Source organism: Rousettus aegyptiacus, unplaced genomic scaffold (assembly GCF_014176215.1).
Source record: "Rousettus aegyptiacus isolate mRouAeg1 unplaced genomic scaffold, mRouAeg1.p scaffold_m13_p_3, whole genome shotgun sequence".
In the NCBI taxonomy this organism is placed as follows: Eukaryota; Metazoa; Chordata; class Mammalia; order Chiroptera; family Pteropodidae; genus Rousettus; species Rousettus aegyptiacus.
Genome location: NW_023416306.1, coordinates 6,406,395 through 6,425,560, shown reverse-complemented (window position 1 = coordinate 6,425,560; position 19,166 = coordinate 6,406,395). Strand labels below are relative to the sequence as shown.

General features: G+C 42.4%; 1 protein-coding gene, 1 non-coding gene and 1 pseudogene across 4 annotated transcripts in view; all 3 read left to right on the top strand.

Annotated features, from left to right (window-relative positions):
- STXBP1 (syntaxin binding protein 1) overlaps nucleotides 1-19,166 on the top strand; it is a 61,192-nt gene that overhangs the window by 8,574 nt on the left and 33,452 nt on the right. For all 3 annotated transcript variants that reach the window (XM_016163696.2, XM_016163697.2, XM_016163695.2), the window contains exon 2: nucleotides 18,529-18,578. In XM_016163696.2, coding sequence (XP_016019182.1) covers nucleotides 18,529-18,578 — 50 coding nt within the window. The remainder of the gene's footprint in view (nucleotides 1-18,528; nucleotides 18,579-19,166) is intronic.
- LOC118600929 lies at nucleotides 5,030-5,148 on the top strand. The gene has a single exon (XR_004950126.1). It is a non-coding gene; the product is annotated as a 5S ribosomal RNA (ribosomal RNA).
- On the top strand, nucleotides 16,330-16,448 carry LOC118600582 (annotated as a pseudogene).

The following is a 19,166-nucleotide window of genomic DNA, read 5'->3' as shown; positions in this document are numbered from 1 at the left end:
CCCAGTACCCAGAAGAACAGTGCTGATAGGTAGTGGGCAATCAGTAAATATTGGAATAAACAATTGAATACTATGTATATAGTATTCTATATATTGAATATATATTCTTTGTTTCCTCTTTTAAATCTTTCTCTGTCCTTTAAATTTTTTCCCATGCCTCCTGCATCAGAATTTTTCTCTCCTTAAATGGATTAGGAAGTTACTTGTCTTTTTCTGTGTTCCAGAATAGATCAGATAGCTTGGAAATTATCTTCCTTGATAGAAATGATTTATCCATAAAACTATTTGAATTTATTGCTTTGGGTGGGGGAAAGAGGATAAATATTTGACAGCCTTTTAAATTTATTTGATTATTATCTATTTAGACTTTCTACTTCTTGAGTCAATTTTGGCGATTTGTATTTCTTTGTCCTGTAGGCCATTCAACTGAAAAATTTCATATTTATTGACTAAATTTGTATAAATTTAAAAAATATATTCTGTACTGGTTGTTATGCTCTTTTTTTTTTAGTCTACACTGTTTTTGTTATTATGTTTATGGAAATACTTGCTAGAGACTAGTCAATTTTAACTGAATTTTTAAAATAATCTGTTTCTTCTATATTTTGTGTGTATGTGTTCTTAATTTAATTTTTTTGACTTTCAGTATTTAGTATTAGCTTCAGGTGTACAGCGTATGGTTAGACATTTGTATAATCTAATTTCTTGAATCGAGCGATTCTTAATTTTTTTTCTTCCAATTAAAGCAACTAAGGATATGAATTTTTATCTGAGCATCGCTTTGGTTGAGTCCCATAGGTTTTATTCCCCTCATAGTTTTTAGTATGCAGTATTCTTGCCATTTATTCTTAAATTTGGTCTTCCTTTGTTTGAACTAGATGTTACACTTATGGGGTGATAAGTCGTTTAAATTGGGGCGCACTTTCCATAAGAGGTGGTTTGGGACTGGGGTATCATTCATGTACCCATCAGATGTAAGAGCACATGCATCTGCCACAGGATCCAAAAAGGGCTTATTGAATGGGCACCGAAAGATTTTCCCTCCAGCTTTTTTTTTGGCACACAGCACCTCGTAGACAAACAAGTAGTTGGCAGCTAATGAAGTGTCTTTTTCTTTAGTGGAGTAGCCAGACCAAATTTTATAGTTATCACTGGCAACTCAGCAGCCATAAATTTTGAACCCTAGTCCTGTGGTTGCTGATATGGGAAGCACTTGGAGAGCCCCTAGCTGATCCTCTGATGTGATTGCCTCAGTCAGTGGCCTCTGTGCAGAGCCCTTGCTCAAGCTGAAGTTAGGGTGCGGTCTCCAGGAGTTCATTTTAGTGTCAGCAAGGATGAGTTTTACTTACTTTTCCCCCAATGCTTGCTTGCTTTCTTTTTAATTAATTTTTTTTTTAATCAGCGAGAAGCAGTGTCGGGTAGTGGGAAAAGTTCTGGGCTAGAAGTCAGACATCCGGCTGACGGTTCCAGTCCTGATGCTTCGTGGCTGGGTGACTTGGACGTGCTCTTTAACCATTTTTTCGACTGAGAATTCCAATCCCAGTTCCACTAAATTCTTTTTAAGGCTCACATTAAATAATATACAAACAAGGCTTGGAGAACAAAGAATCGCTGTAAGGGGTTATTATTATTTTACAGATAGAATTACGGAGATTAGTTTACCGGCTCAAGGTTACTGAATAAATCACTAGAAGAATCAAGGAAATGAATTACTTATACTTTTGATAGGCAACATAATCTAATAATCACTAGACAACAGCCAGCCATTGCCCACTCCGATGTCCTTTGGGAAAGTATGCATTGGTTAAAACAAAGCAATTTGCTTCCGATGTAGACTGATCTGATGTGATCTTAATATATGTCTCGAGCGCTGAAGCAAGAATAACTCCTGATGGCTCGAATTGCAAGCTCCCACGGGGCAGATTTCCAATATTCCTTTCTTTCTGTTTCTCGTATGCCACTGATATTTCACTTTAATGTCTACTAATTATTTGGTTGAAGAACTGACCTTGTAGGAAGTGAATAAGATATTCAGTATTTATCGCATAGGAAAAGCCTATTTTATTCTTGGAAACAAAAAACAAAAAAATTAGAGATAGAGAAAAGTAGAAAAAAATTATTATTTTTTTTAAAAAATCATTAGAACCTAGCTGTGAAGATACAGATTTAAGTCAGAGTCTCCCGCAGTTACTCCCTGTTTGGAGGACTTCTGAGATGTCAGAGGACCCCAGGACCATGTACTCAGAGCGGCAGATATAATGGTGCGTAAACAGATGTGGTCCTCCTGGGGTTCAGACAGGTGGTGGTGAAAATTCGGGATAAGAGCCCTGAGAGGGGCAAATGGTGCGATGATATTGGAGCACAGAGGGGAGCCCCCAACAAGACCTGGGGAAGGAGGAGGGCTGAGGGACACCTAGAGGATGAGGTGGAGTTAGCCAGGAGGAGGTTGGTCTTGGTGGAGTCTAGGGTAGATAAGTCAAGTAGATCAATGTCCAGCCTGGCAAGAAATGAGAAGGATGCAGTGAGCCTAACGCCGGGGGTGAGGGAGTGCCGAGGGAGGTGGAGAGGGCTCTCCTAGCCTTGGGAAGGTCTCTTATCTTTCTCCCAGGAGCAGTGGAACACTGCCGTCGGCTTTCATTCGGGGAGAGGCGTAGTTCATAACTTCGCTTACGGAGATCTCTGGTTGCTGCGTGGAGAGTGGACGGGAAGGAGCGAGACTGAGGGCAGAGGGTTCCATTAGGAAGCTGTCGTAGTGATCCAGACTGGAGAGAGTGATGGTGAGAACGGGCATCTGTGCCAGGGATGGAGAAAAAGCAGCTAGTGGAGAGAAGATCGACTTGAAAGAGTCTTGGGAGATAGAAGTGCCAGGTCATGGCGATTGATTGGATGTGGAAGATGAGGAAAAGGAGTTGGGAACAGGTTAGTTTACCGGCTCAAGCTTACTGAGTAAAACCCCAGTGTTCTTGGCTTGGGCACCAGTTGGAAAGCTGTACCACTCACTGAGATATGAAAGAAGAAGAAACAGGTTTGCCAAGGAAGATTCGCTTTTGTAGGCAAAGTGTTGCAGGTGCCTGTGGACTATCGAAAGAGGCGGGAAGCATAGCCAGCAGGCAGGCTTGAGAGTCAGAGATAGGCATGCAGATCTAGCAGAGCCATGCCTACGATTTTGTGACTCCCAGGGCCCACCCTCAAATCGTCTCAAAGCAAGCCCAAGCCACCAACCAGGAGTCTTCACGTAGGAATGAGCCTCCGCTCTCCAAGCCGGGAGGCTTGTCAGGTAGAGACTTTTCAGGAGTTTTTCTCTCTGTCGTGTTTACTCTGTGTCTTAAAGTCAGCCCTTGCCTCAGTGGACGTCATTGTTTAGAACTCTTCTGAGGAAGAAGTGAGGTAGTGGGTGTAGTCAGTCAAAATGCAAAGCTCTGAGGATTCGGGTTTATGCCGTGTGGACTCTTGGCCCTGGGAAGGATCTCAGAAGCATCTAGTCCAGACTCTCACTCAGAACAGGAAGTCAGATTGTGCTAGTCTGCTGGATGAACCCTGTTGGCAGATTTGTTTCTTTCTCTGCGGCTACTGGGGACAGACGGTGTCGTTTTCACATTCGGTGCCAGCATAGATTCACAGTGACTAGTGTAAGCTACTAGGAGTTCCGGTGATGAGGGCAGGAAGGCCACTGATGCTCGGCTTAGATGCAGCTCAGGACTTTCCAGTTGATTCTAACCTATTTCGCAGATGATCCTAGTGAACTTCCTTTCGTGTCAACTCCTGTTTGGCAGCTGAGAGGTTGGAAGGAAGAACTGTTAGGCGTAGATGGTTTTCAGAGCCTCCACACTGGGGGCGGCAGGGTGAAGCAAGCTCGTTGATCCTCCTCTTGGTTGCCTTTTCCCCATCTTGAACGTTGGTGTAGCCAGGGGAGGAAGGAGAGAGGCCTTTCCCTGGTCTCTAGTATTGTTGGCACTAGTTACTAGGGATTGACAAAAATGTAACACCGGAGATGAGCAAGAGGCCCTCTCCACTCTATTAGTTTCACACTGTAGGCTTTTAGCAATAGATTACTGTGAGGCGGACCCCTTACAAATCACTCAGTCTCCAGACCTCATCGCGTTTTGGGTAAACATGCTTCTCTGGGATTTTTAAGATGAGGCAATCATGTGGCCTCTGAGGGCGGGTTACCTTGAACTTCACTGTTTTCGTTGTGTGGGACCGTCAGCCTCTCTGTCCTCTTCCCCCTCCCCCTTCCTCCTCTGCTCCTCTTCCTTTTTCTTCCCCTTCCCCTTCTTCCTCCTCCTCTTTATCCTCCTGCTCTTTCTTTCCCTCTTTCTCTTCCCAACTCTATTTATCCGTTAAGGCACTTTGAAATTCAAGTTAGAGTAATACGCTTTTCCAGGCTTTAGCTGAGACCGAACGATCTGGCCCATCTCTCCAGGGTGGTAGTACTTGTTCCTTCCCCGCCTCCAACCTCTTAATAAGAAAAATTTTCAACATGCTGCAAAGTTGAATGAAGAATATAATAATCACCCACCTAGCTTCTACCTACATTTAGCAATTACTAACTTATTGCCATATTTGTTTTTATCTCTCTATATAAATACCTTTTATTAAAGGGTTAGAGTTAGACATTGCAGAAGAAAAAATTAGTGAATTTGAAGACATAGCAATAGAAACTATCCAAAGCAAAACATAGGAAAAAGACTGGGAGGAGAAAAACACAAGAGACCATCACTGAGCTGTGGATCAAATTCAGGGAGCCACCATAAATAATTGGAGTCTCTAAAGGGGAGAAGGATGGGTGAGGGGAAGTGAAACAATATTTTGAGAAATATTGGCTGAACATCTTTCAAACTCGATGAAAACTGTAAACTCTTAGATCCAAGAAGTTCAATGAACCCCAAGCATAAGGAACATGAAATGAGTACAGAAAGGCACATCATAACCAAATTGCTTAAAAGCAGTGATAAAAAGGGGGGGAAAAGTAATTAGCCAGAGAAAAAAGACATATTATATACAGAACAGACATAAAGATGGCAGAAGTGTCTACGGCCATGCCACCCTGAACGTGCCTGATCGCATCTGACCTCGGAAGCTAAGCAGGGTCGGGCCTGGTCAGTACTTGGATGGGAGACCACCTAGGAAGACCAGGTGTTGTAGACGTTATTAAAAAAAAAAAAAAATGGCAGCAGATTTCTCGTCTTCTGGATGTCGTAGTTATTTGCCTTGGTATTTGTCTGTTCTTATCCATTGTGCTCGACCAGGGTCAGAAATTTTTTTTGTAAAGAGCATGTCCTAAATACTTTAGTCTTCATGGTCCATATATGGCCTCTGCCAGATATTCCCTTTTTCCCCACCCCTTTAAAAGTGGAAACGGCATTCTTAGCTTAAAGTGTACAAAGACAGGCTGCAGGCTGGATTTGGCCTGCGGGCCGCACACAGTTTGCTGACCCTGTGCTAGGCATTCGGGGGCCTCTGCAGGCTGGCCACCGATGCCATTTATTTCTCAGAACATTCCTTAAATAATTTCACGAATAATTTCTTCTCAGTTTTCTCTTTATGAAATTCCTGCATTTGACGTTGAACCTCTTGGATTAGTTTCTTATCTTTTCAAGTATTTATTTCTTTGGCTGTGCTTTCTAGATTTCCTCAGCTGTATCGGCCAGCTCTTCTATTTAATTTTAAATTTCTGCCGTCATTTTCTTTAAACATTTCTAATAGCTCTTTTTAGTTTTTTATAGCCCCCTACTCTTGTTTCATGGAGGCGGTATCTTCTTTTATGTCTCTCTTTTAAAACTTTTTTTTTTTTTAAAGCCTTGCATAGTGTGTTTCCTCCAGGTTTTGTGGTCCCCGTTTTGCTTGTTTTGGTCTCTATTTTCCATGTAGGGACTTTCCTCTGGTGTGTAGCCCACCCTTGTGATTCAGAATGAGGGCGGTAAATGCTGACTGGGAGCACAGACTTTGCGGTTGGGTTGATCTGGGTGGGGCTTCCTTGTTGGGAAGTCCTCAGTGTCAATATGTTTACATTTTTCTTCTTGGATCAATTCCCCAGAGAAGCCTCTTTCTGTCTTCTGCCTGGCAGGTAAAGGTCGGGCTGCCGGGGTTCTGGGAGCTGAGTGCATGAAGAGGGCCCGGGCATGGAGGGTAGTCCCCAGCAACCGTACTTATGGTCATTTAGCTCCTCTCTTTTCAGTATTAGATTCAATCTCTCAACTGTGCCTTGGGTACCCCCAGTCCAGGGACCCTCCACACTCTCCGAAGAGGAAGTTTTTCAGTGTTATGCCATGTTGGGAGAAGCACAGTCACCCAGTGATGGAAAGTGGTGAAGGGGTCCAGGATGCAACTGCCTCTCAGATACCTTGCTACCACCCCACTTTTTAGGATCCATAGGTACCTGGTGCTGCCGGTTCCCAAAACGTGGCTCTTCCGTGTAGATTTGGTTGGTTTTCAGTGTTCCCTACTCCTGACTTAGGACTCCACTTCAGGTGGATTTAGCTTTCCTGGGCCCACTAAGTCAGTTCCCACACTCCTGTTATAGAAAATAAGAGCACAGACTCAGAATTTTGAAATAAGACTTTATCATTTTTAAGAACTGCAGTTCAAGAAAGAAGGAGGTAAGTGGCTGCCAGCCAGAGGCTGGGGACCACCACACCCTAGTTTCTTAACAGCAAAATGACTACTGGCTCTTTTGGCCACTTTTTCCCTTTCCCGCTGAGAGGAGAATCAAAACAGTCTGCTAGAGCACTAAGGCTGACTGTCTGGGCAGCAAACAAAGCTCTGACTAAACAGAGGTTAAAAAAGTACTTAGGACACCCCAAATCCTGGAGTTTTATTCTGAATTGGCTCATTGGCCCACTGTGAAGCAAGAGATCGAGTGAAGCCTGAGATCATTTCTTCCGGTGCCGGGCACCCCTCCTAGACTCTAGTACGCATTCTCGGTGGAGTGCTCTTTGGCATAGAAGTTTTTACTAAATTATACAGTTTGGAGAGGCAGACTTCACCATTCAGTTCTTCACCACCCACCTGTGCCCTAGCTGAAGGCTGGGCAAAGTCCATTATCCGACTCGCATATTCTGAGGGCAATCTGCAAACAGTGCCTACTAGGTAAATGAAGAGGGGACAAAGAGAGCCCACTTATACATTTTGGTACAAATAGATGGCTGGAGGAAATTGCCTCTGGTCTCGATGATTTAAGCAGAAAAGAAAAAAAACAGCTACGTGGACCTTGTATTAATACATAAGAAGCAGAATCGTTTCTATTGATCATGGAAAACTGATGAGAAAGTCACCCAGTCTGCGTATCCAGTGAAGTTCGTGCAGAGTCAGATGTTTCTTTTGGACTGTCAGTGTTTCTTCTGTCCTTGGAGCTCCACCTTCTTCGCATGCTTGATCCCGAGCCCAACAGGATGTTTTTTACCCTGATATCTTATCATAAGCAGCTATGTGGATTTGGGAAAAGGAAGCAGCCCTCCTGAAATTAGACCTTTGTATGTATTGGGGGATGGGGATGGGGGAGGCACATTTTCTGTCTTCTGAGGTTTTTCTCATGTCAGTTTGACACTTCTAGAATGGCTGTATGGAAGGTTCCAGAGGGGGCTTGAGCCTGTCTGTGGTCTTGTCCAAATGCTGTATGAGATTAAACATTTTTTAATATCTCAGACCTAAAGCAGGTTAAATCTTAAAGCAGAACAGATTGGGTTGATCAGAAACTTGGACTTCAAAATAAGGTGATAGGTACCAGCGCTGTCATGGACAAGTCATTTGATCTCTTTCAGGTTCGGTTTCTTCATAAAACAGACGAGATCAAGGTTTCTTAACCTCAGCACTATTTGACATTTTGGGCTATGTGAGCCTGTGCATTGTAGGATGTTTAGCAGCATCCCAGGCCTCCCCCCGCTAGATGCCACCCTCTGATTGCGACAGTCAAAAACATCTCCAGACATTGCTGAATGCGTCCTAGACTACATGATCTTTATGTCCCCTGTCTGCTCTGGGTGTCTGCGATTAAACATTCCATTCTTTCCCTCTCCTCCTCCTCCTCTTCCTCCTCCTCCCTTCTTCTTCCTTCTTCTTCTTAGCATTTTATTTTATTTTATTATTAGTTTCAAGTATATAGTACATTGGTTATACATTTATATAGTTTGTGAAATGATGCCCCTGATTACTCTGTCACCCCTCTGGCTCTACACACAGCCATTTCAGTACTGCTGACTGCATTCCCTGTGCCGTGCTCCCCATCCCCGTGACCATCTCTCAACGACTAATTTGTACTTCTTTAACCCTTCACCCCTTTCTCCCAGCCCTCCCCTCTGGTCATCACCAGATTGTCCTCTGTGGTTGCGAGTCTGTTTTCGATTGGTTTGTTTTTTTTGCTCCTTAGATTCCACATGTAAGCGAAATCATAGGGTATTTAGTTTTCTCTGTCTGACTTATTTTGCTCAGCATAATAACCTCTGGGTTCATCCATGTCATTGCAAATAGTAGGATTTCATTTTTTATGGCTGAGTAATATTCCATTGACTATATGAACCATAATTTCTTTATCCAGTCTTCTGTTGATGGGCATTTAGGTGCTTCCATATCTTGGCTGTTGTGAATAGTGTTGCTGTGTCTTTCCCTTTCTTTCAGAGTATTTTCCCTAACCCTTTAGTCCTTAGGGAAACTCCCATGAAGTCTAGACATATGATTTGGAGCCATTAAATGGCACATCTACCAATTTAAGATACTGGCCACATGTTGGGTTCCTGCCAGGATCAAGATGGGTACGGATTCTCGATCCCTGCAGCTCAAGGCGGAATTACTGCAGTCATCATCGAGCGTGTATTAGCAAAACAAGTTTTTTGCAAAGAAAAGGATGCAGGCTGGCAAACCAAACGGGCCATTAACAGATGAGGTCTGCTGCTGTGGGTAATGTACAAGGGCAGTGTGTTTTGTTTTGTTTCTTTAGCAAATGTAAAATGCTTCCCAAATGACTGCATGGTAGTATCGCTATTATGCATAAAAAATGGCCCTCATTCTTGAGTTTTTTCTTTTAAAATTGCATATTTACAGTCATAGTGCTTTCTGTCCTAGAGGGTTAATTGCCATTTCACCATTTTTTTGTCTTTTTTTTTTCTCCAGTCTTTCTGTTTTAAAATGTTAATATAACTAAATAGTATTTACTATTCTAAACTATTGATTTTAAGTAGGTATAAATCGTTTTAGTTTCTTTTCTTGATTGATGTTTTTATTTGCATATATGTGATACCTTCAGCTTTTATCCAAGGAACTTTATGTTGAAGGCAGCTTAGGAAGAAGAAAATAGCTCCTTTGGAATTGAGGTGAAGTGACTATTGCACCTGAAGTACTGCTGGGAACTCCTTTTTCTAATCTCTTTTTGTCCCAAGGTTAACATTTCTTTTTCTACTCATCAAAGTTCCAAGGTCCGTGAGGCTTTGCTTTAGAGATTTTCTAGTTCCTTAACCTTTTGGCTCTAAATCTCATGAAACAGAGTTGGGGAAACGAGAATTTCCCCATAGAGTGCAAGAGAAAGTGGACAGTCATTTCTGCAACTCTCTCCAGCATCCTTTTGGGCCTGAGGTTAAGATTCGGTTTCTCAAATATCAGGCATTTACTTACCACCATGCACTCCTCTCAGACCCTGGCAGCAGCCCAAGGTTTGGGTGTCATCACCAGACATTTGAGTCTTATGCAATCTCTGAGTGTGCTTAGAAGGGCAGAGGAATCAAGGCATTGTTCCTCCATCTCTGCATGGTCTAAAGCTTGTGACCAACTTCTCCTTCCTTCTTTCCCACTCCCCACCACCCCAAAAGTAACTTCATAGGAACACGCCCAGATTAACCCATTGTTGTCCAGCAGTTACAGGGAGCAGTGCCCTGTTCATGCCCTGTGGCTGACAATTTGTGGTCTCTGTTTTGGTCTCACTTTCCCAAAGTATAACTTGGATACAAATTAAAAGGAAATTATAACTTTAGATAACTGATATTTTATAGGGGTAAGCCAGGTACCTGTCTTCAGTCGAAGACACTATGGAACAGTTTCATATTAAGCAAGACTATTTTCTTTTGAGTTTGGAGTTTTCATCTAAAATTCTCTGATGGCTTTTTAAAGACAGGTCTCTTGAAATGTGATTCACATACAATACCATTCACCCACTTATAGTGTACAATTTGATGGTTTTTAGTGTGCTCACAGAATTGTACATCATCAACATTACAATTTTAGAATACTTTCATTACCCCAGAAAGAAACTCAGTACTTCTTAGATATCCCCCCAATTTCCCTATTCCTGCTTGCTCTGGGCAACTACTAATCTACTTTCTATCTCTATGGATTCGCCTATTCTGGACATTTCATATAAATGGAATTACACAAATGTGGTTCTTTGTGATTGGCTTCTTTGACTTAGCATGTTTTAAAGGTTCATCCAAGTTGTAGCGTGTGTCAGGACTTCACTCCTTTTTTACGGCTGAATAGTACTTCATTGTAGGGACGTCATTTATTCATCCATTCATCAATTGATGGCCGTTCGGGTTGTTTCTACTTTTTAGCTATCGCAAACAGTGCTGCTGTGAGCATTCATGTGTAAGTGTTGGTGCAGACCTGTGTTTTCATTTCTCTTAGCTATACACCCACCAGTGGAATTGTTGAAACTTATAGTAACTCTACATTTAGCCATTTGAGGGACTGCCAGACTATTTTCCAAAGAGATGGTACCATTTTACAGTCCCGCCCCGGCAGTGCTTGAAGGTCTTATGACTTTTTATCTTATGCTGAAGGTGTCCTATCTTATTTCTTCAACTGGACTGACTGCAAATTCCGTGGGGTCAAGAAATTGTTTTATATGTCTTTTGGGGGTATATTCTCCATAGATTTCATATAATTATGCACATTTTATTGTGTGTAATTGCTAGATACTTCATTTCTTGGGTCCTCAGTTTCCTCCATTAAAATGGGGCGATTATAATATTTAACCTCTAAGAGTTGCGATGAGCTTTAAATGAGATGATAGTGTAAAATGTATAGGACAACATATTCCATATAAGAAGTCCTAAATAAATGTTAGATACCACTACTATTGTGGGCAGTTTTTTTCTTATGGCACCTGAATTATTGACTGAATTTTTTCTTTAATATGAATTTTTAAAAGAATTTTGGCTAAGGTTGTGATATCTCAATTACACACTGGTTAAAAAATGAGTGTATAGAGAAATGCTAAGATGGCAGAAACTTTGGATCTGAGCACTTGTATCTATCTGTACATGTACATAATACCACACTCCTCACCAAATTGGAGTGAGGAGAGTTAAGGGAAAAATATTTTTAGATTTCTCTGCCTTGCAAACTCATACTGGCTAGAATCGCCACAGTTTGCCTGTCATGTTCCTCAAGAATAAAGAGATCTCTCTCCCCAGCAGCAAAAGAGTCTCAGACTTTTTTTTTTTCAAGGGATGATCATTGAACTGGGAGTTCTGAATCCCAGGGTGTCAGGAGGGTGGTGGCTGAAAGGGGGAGTGTAGGTGGTCGTGGGGAGCCACTGGGCGGAAGCACCTCGCTCAGCCACACGGCACACTTTGAACAGAGCTGCTCATTTCACTCCCAGCAAGCACCGCTCAGTTATGCCACTCGTGGTGGGAGTGGGGGGTTAATTCATTCTTCAGGCGTTTGCTAAGTCAATATTTTATGCAAGATGCCAGAGATGGGCGGGAGTGAGCAAGCTGGGAGGAGGAGGGAGCTGTCACATTTGAAGGTGAATGAATGGAGCTCCGTGTACAAGGAGCTGAGTGCAGTGAGTGACGTGTGGAGTCCTTGCTTGGTGAGTAGTTAGTTACTGCTGTAAATGACTAAGTGAGACACTCCCAGCGACCTTTCCGTGTACACCCTGTTGAACTGCTCCCTCCCTCCCTGAGTTCACTAAGTCTTCCCATACTTGCTTTCTCTTCGTTCCTAGCCTGTCCCATCCTTGATCCCAACTTGGGGACTTTGCACCTGTTCTCCCTGTGCCTGGGACGCTTGCCCCAGACCTTCACAGAGTTGGTTCCTCCTCACCACTTCCTTAGAGTACCTTCTCCCAAGCCCCATCACACTCGAGTTCATTAACCCCGTAGATTTCCTGTGAGCACTTACTCTCTAGGATGATCTTGTGTTTTTCCTTGTGTTTATTGGCCAGCTCTCCCTTCCACATCAGGTGTAAAACCTTGAGAATAGGAGTCTTGTTTAGCTTGTTCACTGCGGCCTTTCCAATGCCTGGGCCACAGCAAGTGTTTAATAAATCATCGTCGTTGAATGGATGATAGAATTTGTACACAGAGGAACAAACTGGAAAACAGGAGACATCTCATAAACTCCATGGAGTAGCAATAATAAACCAACTGGAAGTCATTGGATTCTTCCTTATTCGGAAGGTCAGATACCACTAAAAATAGCTGATGATGGTGCTGGTGAGACCCAGCAGTGCTTGGTACCGTTCAAAGCAGTGAACGAAGTACTTACACACATGAATTCATTTAATCCTCGCAATAACTCTCTGAGGCACGTGCAGTCGTCCCCATTTCACCCATGGGGAAAACTGTGACACAGAGAGAGTTAATAACTCGCCCAAAGTCACAGCTAGTAAATGGAGGAGCAGGGATTTGAACTTTAACCATCTGATTCCACACCCGTCTGAATCACTTTGCTGTATCAAAGTGATCATTTCAACATAACAGAAAAGGACACTTGGGTTCAGTTTCAGAGCCCTGTCCATGGTAGTGTCCGAGAGATAATGTGTGTGTGTGTGTGTGTGTGGTGAGGCGAGCATTTGGACAAGGATCCAGAGACCCACTTCTGCTCACTCTGGAGGGACCAGTGAGAGGCCTTGCCTACTCCAGATGGCTGAGTTTTGCAGAGAGTATCTCATTTCCAAAACAAGGGACTTAACTCTGGCCTTAGATCATCTCTAGGGTTCTTCCCAGTATAAGTACTTAAGCACCAAAAAAATAAAGTCATTGAAAGTTACTTTACCTCCCCAGGCCTCAACTGAGGAGCCACGAGTGTAAGTGCCCGCATTCCCTCGCACGCTTGCTCGTGCCCAAGGGAGGACTCGTAAGGGTCCCCCCTAAACTGGCAGTGCTTGTTTCCCTCAAGAGTGGAGGTAAGGAGGGAGATTTCACTTTGTATTTATACACTTCTCTATTGTTTGAATTTTTTTCAACAAGAAAGTGCTACTTCTATAGTATTCAAAATGACATAAAGGTAAACGATTAATGTGATTCGTAGTTAGGTTACCAGTAGCTTACATATGAATGGGTGTTTCAGAAGGGAAGGATCTGGAGCATACTTGGAATGCTTGTTTTCAAGTATTTGAACCATTTCCCCTATCTGGTTTACTATTACCTATTCCACCTAGGGAAGTGGGTCAGTTTAGCAAGGAGAATCTTCAGCCAGAGCATGACATTCAAAGGAAGTTGGTTGCTGTCTTTAGATGCCTGAAGGGCTGTCAGGGGCAGAGAAATAGGCTTCTTGGAGCTCCAGAGCAGAACCACCAGCAAGTAGCCTCAGTAGGACGGTGGCTTCCCAGCCCAGGACACACTGGTGAACAGCGGGCAGTCTTCCCAGAAACTAGTTACTGTTGCCATGTCAAAGTCCTCTTGGATTTTATGTAGTTATTTTATATCTGGCACCCCTCTGAACGTTTTAACTTTTCCACTAGTTTCTCAGTTGATTCCCATGATTTCTGCAGGCAGATATCCTGTATATTTCTTACCAGCATCACACCTCATTTTGTTTTCTTGGCTTAGTGAATTTTCAGAACAATGTTAAGTAAGAGCAAATTAAAAATGTCCAACGTGCCTGTGTCGTGACAGTGGATGTTTCATTTTCCATGGGCCCCCACTTGTGCTTTAGCATTAACAAGTCTCTTCCTAGGTAAACAGAGGTCTCTCTGTCCCCCCAGCAGGAGATGAGGACTCTTCTGCTCCATTTTATGTTTGCATTTAAGATTTATGTACATTGGCACATTGGTGCCATTATTCCAGAAGGTATTCACATGTGTATTGTGAGTCAGAGAAGTTTTCAAGTTTTTGGTGAAATACGCAGAGTGTGCTATCTAAATATTTTTGCGATTATTTTAAAGCTGTATTTTTAATATGCATTTCCTTTTCATAAGGCTTTTACATTATTTGAAAAGTCTCAGTTGGTGGAAGCGATGTGTCATGATTTTGTTATTTCCTTGTCTGTATGAGTACCATATTTTTACAGCGACATCATACCCAGTACCGTGCGTTGAATGCCTCATGTGTGCCAGGCACTGTACTAGGCATTTTATCTCATTAATCTTCACAGCAGGTCCTTAGAGTATTATAATTTTAATTTCGTTACTGGGAAAATGGAAGCTTACAACATTTTAAATTTGCCCAAGTTCACATAGCCAGCAGATGCCTGCACCTGGGTTTTCCAGAGTCTGTCTAACTTTGGCACTTCTCCAGGATGACCTTTGCCTAAGTAACGAGCATTTACTCTCAGATCACTGAGGTTTGTTCAGGAGGGCGCCTTTTAGAAGAACTGCTGCTCTCAAGCTGGAAGAACTGGAAACTCTGCATTTCGAATTGGTAAAAGAGAAGGGTAGTTGTGGCCTGGGTTCAGACTCCCCAAAATCCCTCAGCAGAAAGGAGGCACTTCATCTCCCAGCCTGGGGACACCGGACTCCTGGCATATCTGTTTGTTCAGGGCCGCGTGGAGCTCTGGGGCTGCAGAGCACAGAATGTTCGAACCCCCATGGTTTTGAGAGCCTTCATGATGCTCACATTTCCCCCAAACTTTAGGTCCATCTGATATTCAGCATGCTATTTCAGATGTTTTTTTCATGCCGGGGGCTCAGGTATCCTGACACATGTCATGGCGGATGGTGGTCATGGGTGCCAGGGCCCTAAAGACAGGATTTCATGAGGTGCGGGGGGTGGGGTGAGGTTTGCCACTATCTCTAGAGCCTGTGCTTGGGACTCCAGGTGGTGTACCAAGTGCACCTGGAGATGTCCCAGGGAATCTTAGACCACCTGCTGTTTTTGTCAGGGCTTGGGAGGGATTTGGTGAGTTCGGGAGTCACCAAGACCTAGAGGATGTCATGGAGAAGGAAACTATTTTCTCCTCCTCCGGCCGTGAGGGAAGCAGTCCACCAGGACCTGGCCCTCCTGGTTATAAAGAAGTTGAAGCTCCCTGGTCGGTCTCTTTCATCCCATCTATGTGGACAGGATGGCGGAGCAATGTTTTGGCTGTAGATACATGTGATTTGGCATGAAGAAATAAGACCTGCTGGCCAGATCAGCCTCAGAGGGCTTTATTCTTTGTTTTCACATAAAGAAAACTTACAAGGGAGTTGGAGAGTGATTGCCAGGAATTATTTGTGAGGAAGCTCAAGGGACTTGATTCTTAATGCTAAAATGGGCTCTAATCCTTGTTTCCTTTTTGGTATTGGATTAGAAGAATGTAGGGCAGGATTAGAATTGGCCATTAACAACACCCAGGACAAATATATGCCCCAGGAACTTTGGACCGGGCACAGCGAGGCGGGAAGGGTTGACGCTGTATAGAGCTGGGAAAGGTCGAGTTGATGCTGTAGCCAGAGCCGTTTTTCTCAGTCTTTACTGCTTGCAACACTTTCTGATTTGTCAATTCTGCACCCCTACCAAAAGGTGATGAATTTAAAGTCAGTGAATTTAAATTAATTTCGTGTAGTAGCAAAAAAGAGAAAATATTCGTCCCCAGTAATAAACAAATTTAAATATAACAAAACATATCATTTTCTGCTGAGGCATTAGCAAAGATTAAAATAAACCTCGAGGCATTATTTTATCAGTTAGTATGTTAATTTTGAGAGTCCTGTAAAGTACTGGTGAGAATGTAAATTGTGCTTTTGGAAAATAATCATCAGAATTTATCAAGAGCTCAGAAAGTTTATACTCTTCACTCATTCATTCCATACCCAGAAAGCTCTCCTAACAATAATTCGTGCAAGGAAGCCCTGGGCATAAAGACGTTCACTGACACATTATTTTTAGAGCATTTTTCCTATTATAAAAAATAATATGTACTCAATGCAAAAAGCTTAGGAGACAATTAAGGATTAATCATCATCTTAACCACACACAAATTACATTTTTGGATAAGCTCTTCTCGTTTTTCCTGTGCATATATACCATGCCATGTAACTTGGCATTTCCTCCCTGTGCTGTACTTACTGGAGAAATTCTAACCCTAGTTGAAACCAGCTCCTTTCCTTCCTGGCTTATACCTGGACAGCCAGACGTTAAGAAAAAAAAAAAATGTGACAAATGAGCTGCCTGGTTTAACTTTAAATTTGTAGTCACGGTCTTTGGCCATGCCACCCTGAACAAGCCCGATCCCGTCTGATCTCGGAAGCTAAGCAGGGTCGGGCCTTGTTAGTACTTGGATGGGAGACCACCTAGGAAGACCAGGTGCTACAGGCATAAAAAAATAAAAAATAAGGGATTGTAAACTGACAAGGTCCTTACAATCTGTGAGGCCAACCAAAGGGTGCCGCACCTTAAAAAATAAAATAAAAATAAATAAATGAATGAATTCATAGTCACGAACCTCAAATTAGCCCTTAATACTGTTCAGAAATGCTAAAGCATCTCTATAGTAAATCCATTTTCCCAATCTTTGGAAAAATATTCAATGTCTTCTTTCTTTAAACTTTTCGTGTACAGCACCACTCTGCCCACTTTTAGCCAATGACCTCATCTCCAACAAGGAAGCCCCTCACGTCTGCCACCAAATCTTTAAGCCCACCAGTCGCCCCCTCCCCTCTTCCCAGTGGGTGCCATGTGGTGCCCCGCTCTTTGTTCATTCCTGGTGCTTAGTACAGCGACTGGCAAACAGTGGTTACTCAACAAATGTTATTCAATGAAAGAGTGAATGGGTGAATATGTAGTTTCCCATGTCATTATTTCTAATGAGTACATAGTATTCCATTGTACACACGTAACTTAATTTATTTACCACTGCTCTATTATTAGATATATTCTTTCCCAATTTTTCGTCACACTAAAACATGGGGAATAATCTAAATGGCTATTAAGACAATTGGTGACTAAACTATGGACTATTATGCAAGCATTTAAAATCTTAGGAAGCATTTTTATTAACCTAGGGAAATGAGCTTGTTAACTGGAAAACATACTACGAAATTATGTATATATAGCATCATCTTAACTATGTAAAAGCGCATAGAAAAAGCTGGTAGGAGATAACTGAAAATGTTAATTAAGCATTCATTTCGAGTTGGCACGAATACTGATGATTTTTCTTCTTGAATTTTTTTAAGTACAGAAATAAAACATGATATTTTCTTCTTGATATTTTTCTGTGTTTTCCAAGTTTACTGCAATAAGTTGTGTGTGTGTGTGTGTGTGTGTGTGTGTGTGTGTGTGTTTATAATCAGGAATATAATTCTTAAACATTTTAGAACACATTTTGACACATCAGATTACTGAAGATCATCAAAAGTATAATTATGAACCATTGTGCTCTAGGGAACTACCTACTCTTTGAAACATACTTGCTAGTGACAACGGTTAGCCTTTGAACCTTTCCAGGTCTCTTTGTTACCTGGGTTTAGAAAGGATGGCAGGCGTGGCGCGTACATTTGTGTGGAGAGGGGCATCATAGAGACTGGGGCTTACCAGTGATTTTGGGATGAGAACATCTCACAGATATACTGAGGGTTGGAAAGACTTCACAATTGCTCTTTACATCTGTTTTTAGAGCTTGAGGGAGACTCATGTGTCCTGAGGGATTGTCACAGATTTTTACTCAATTTAAGACATTGGTTAAACCCAAGACCGTTTTGGGAGCCCATGCAGTCAAAACTATTTTCTTAATAAGACTAATAAGTCACTTGCTTTTTCGCTCTTAACCCCTCACGAGTGCACAGTGGAGTTGTCCAGATGCTATTTGACTTACACAGATTGTAGAAGCAGGTCGGAGGATCCAGCTGTCTTCTACGACGCTGGAGATTAAACAGAGTTGCAAAAATCATTTTTAAAAAAGGCACTAAATCTAATTTTTTTTTCTTTTGGAAAATATAGCTACATTTCATTAAAATGCTATTTATGTTAACATATAATGGGTTTATTGTTATTTTAATGAATTAACTTTTTTTTTTTAATTTCTCCGTTTAACTATTTCGGTTTGATATTTCTATAGTAAATATCAATAGGTATTTACCCACATAAGCAAACACTCTTTAGGGTCCTCAATTTTTAAGAGTGTGAAGGAGTCCTGAGATCAGAAAGTCTGGGAACTACCAATTAAGGAAACAGGAAGAGAACTGTCTTTATGGTGGATTGATTATGGCTTGGTAAAGAGATTGGTTGAACAAAGAGAAAAAAACAAAGGCTCTGTAGGGGGTGGGGAATTATTAGACCTAGTCTGCAAGGTAGGTAATAGGAAGTCCTTGAAATTACATTAAATTTTTCTTTTCCCCTACTTCCTTCTCCCTCCCTCCCTTCCTCCCTCTTCCCTTTTTTTTCTCTCCTTTTTCAGAGATCATGCATGATGTGATAAAGAAGGTAAAGAAGAAGGGGGAGTGGAAGGTAAGTAGCGAGTACACTTAATGGCCAAAAAGGTGAATTAATATAGAAAATGCGACAGTGGGAGTAGAGTTGGGGGAAAGGCGTACAGTCAGGAAGTGGGGACCTTGGTTGTGTCTAGAGAGTACAAAAAAATACGTAATCTGCTCTGCCTCTCATTTTACTGGATCCTCATTAAGAAATGCCCTGGTCATAACACTTATCTGTAAGACCACCTAAGATCACCTGGTACGGCATTTTGGCAGTGGAACTTTATTCAGACGAAACCTTACCCGGATCCTGTTAACTTGAGAGAGTAGGAGAAGGTGAAATTCTGCTCGCTGCAGGAGAGAAGGAGGAGATCCTTCTGGCACCTCCTGCAGTGCTAAAGCATCTCCGCGGAGCCCACCGAGCCGTGAAGAGCCCTCATCGGTCTGTCCCCATCTGTCTGTACCTACACAAGACAAAGCAAGTTACGCGTTCGGCCCTGGAACTTGGAGGGCAGTGCTGGATGTGTCACGTAGAATGTCCATGAAACAAGCGTTTAAGCCAGTCACACCGACACCGCCTCGGCTCCTGGAATGCGTGCCGCGGGCGGGAAAGCATGCTATC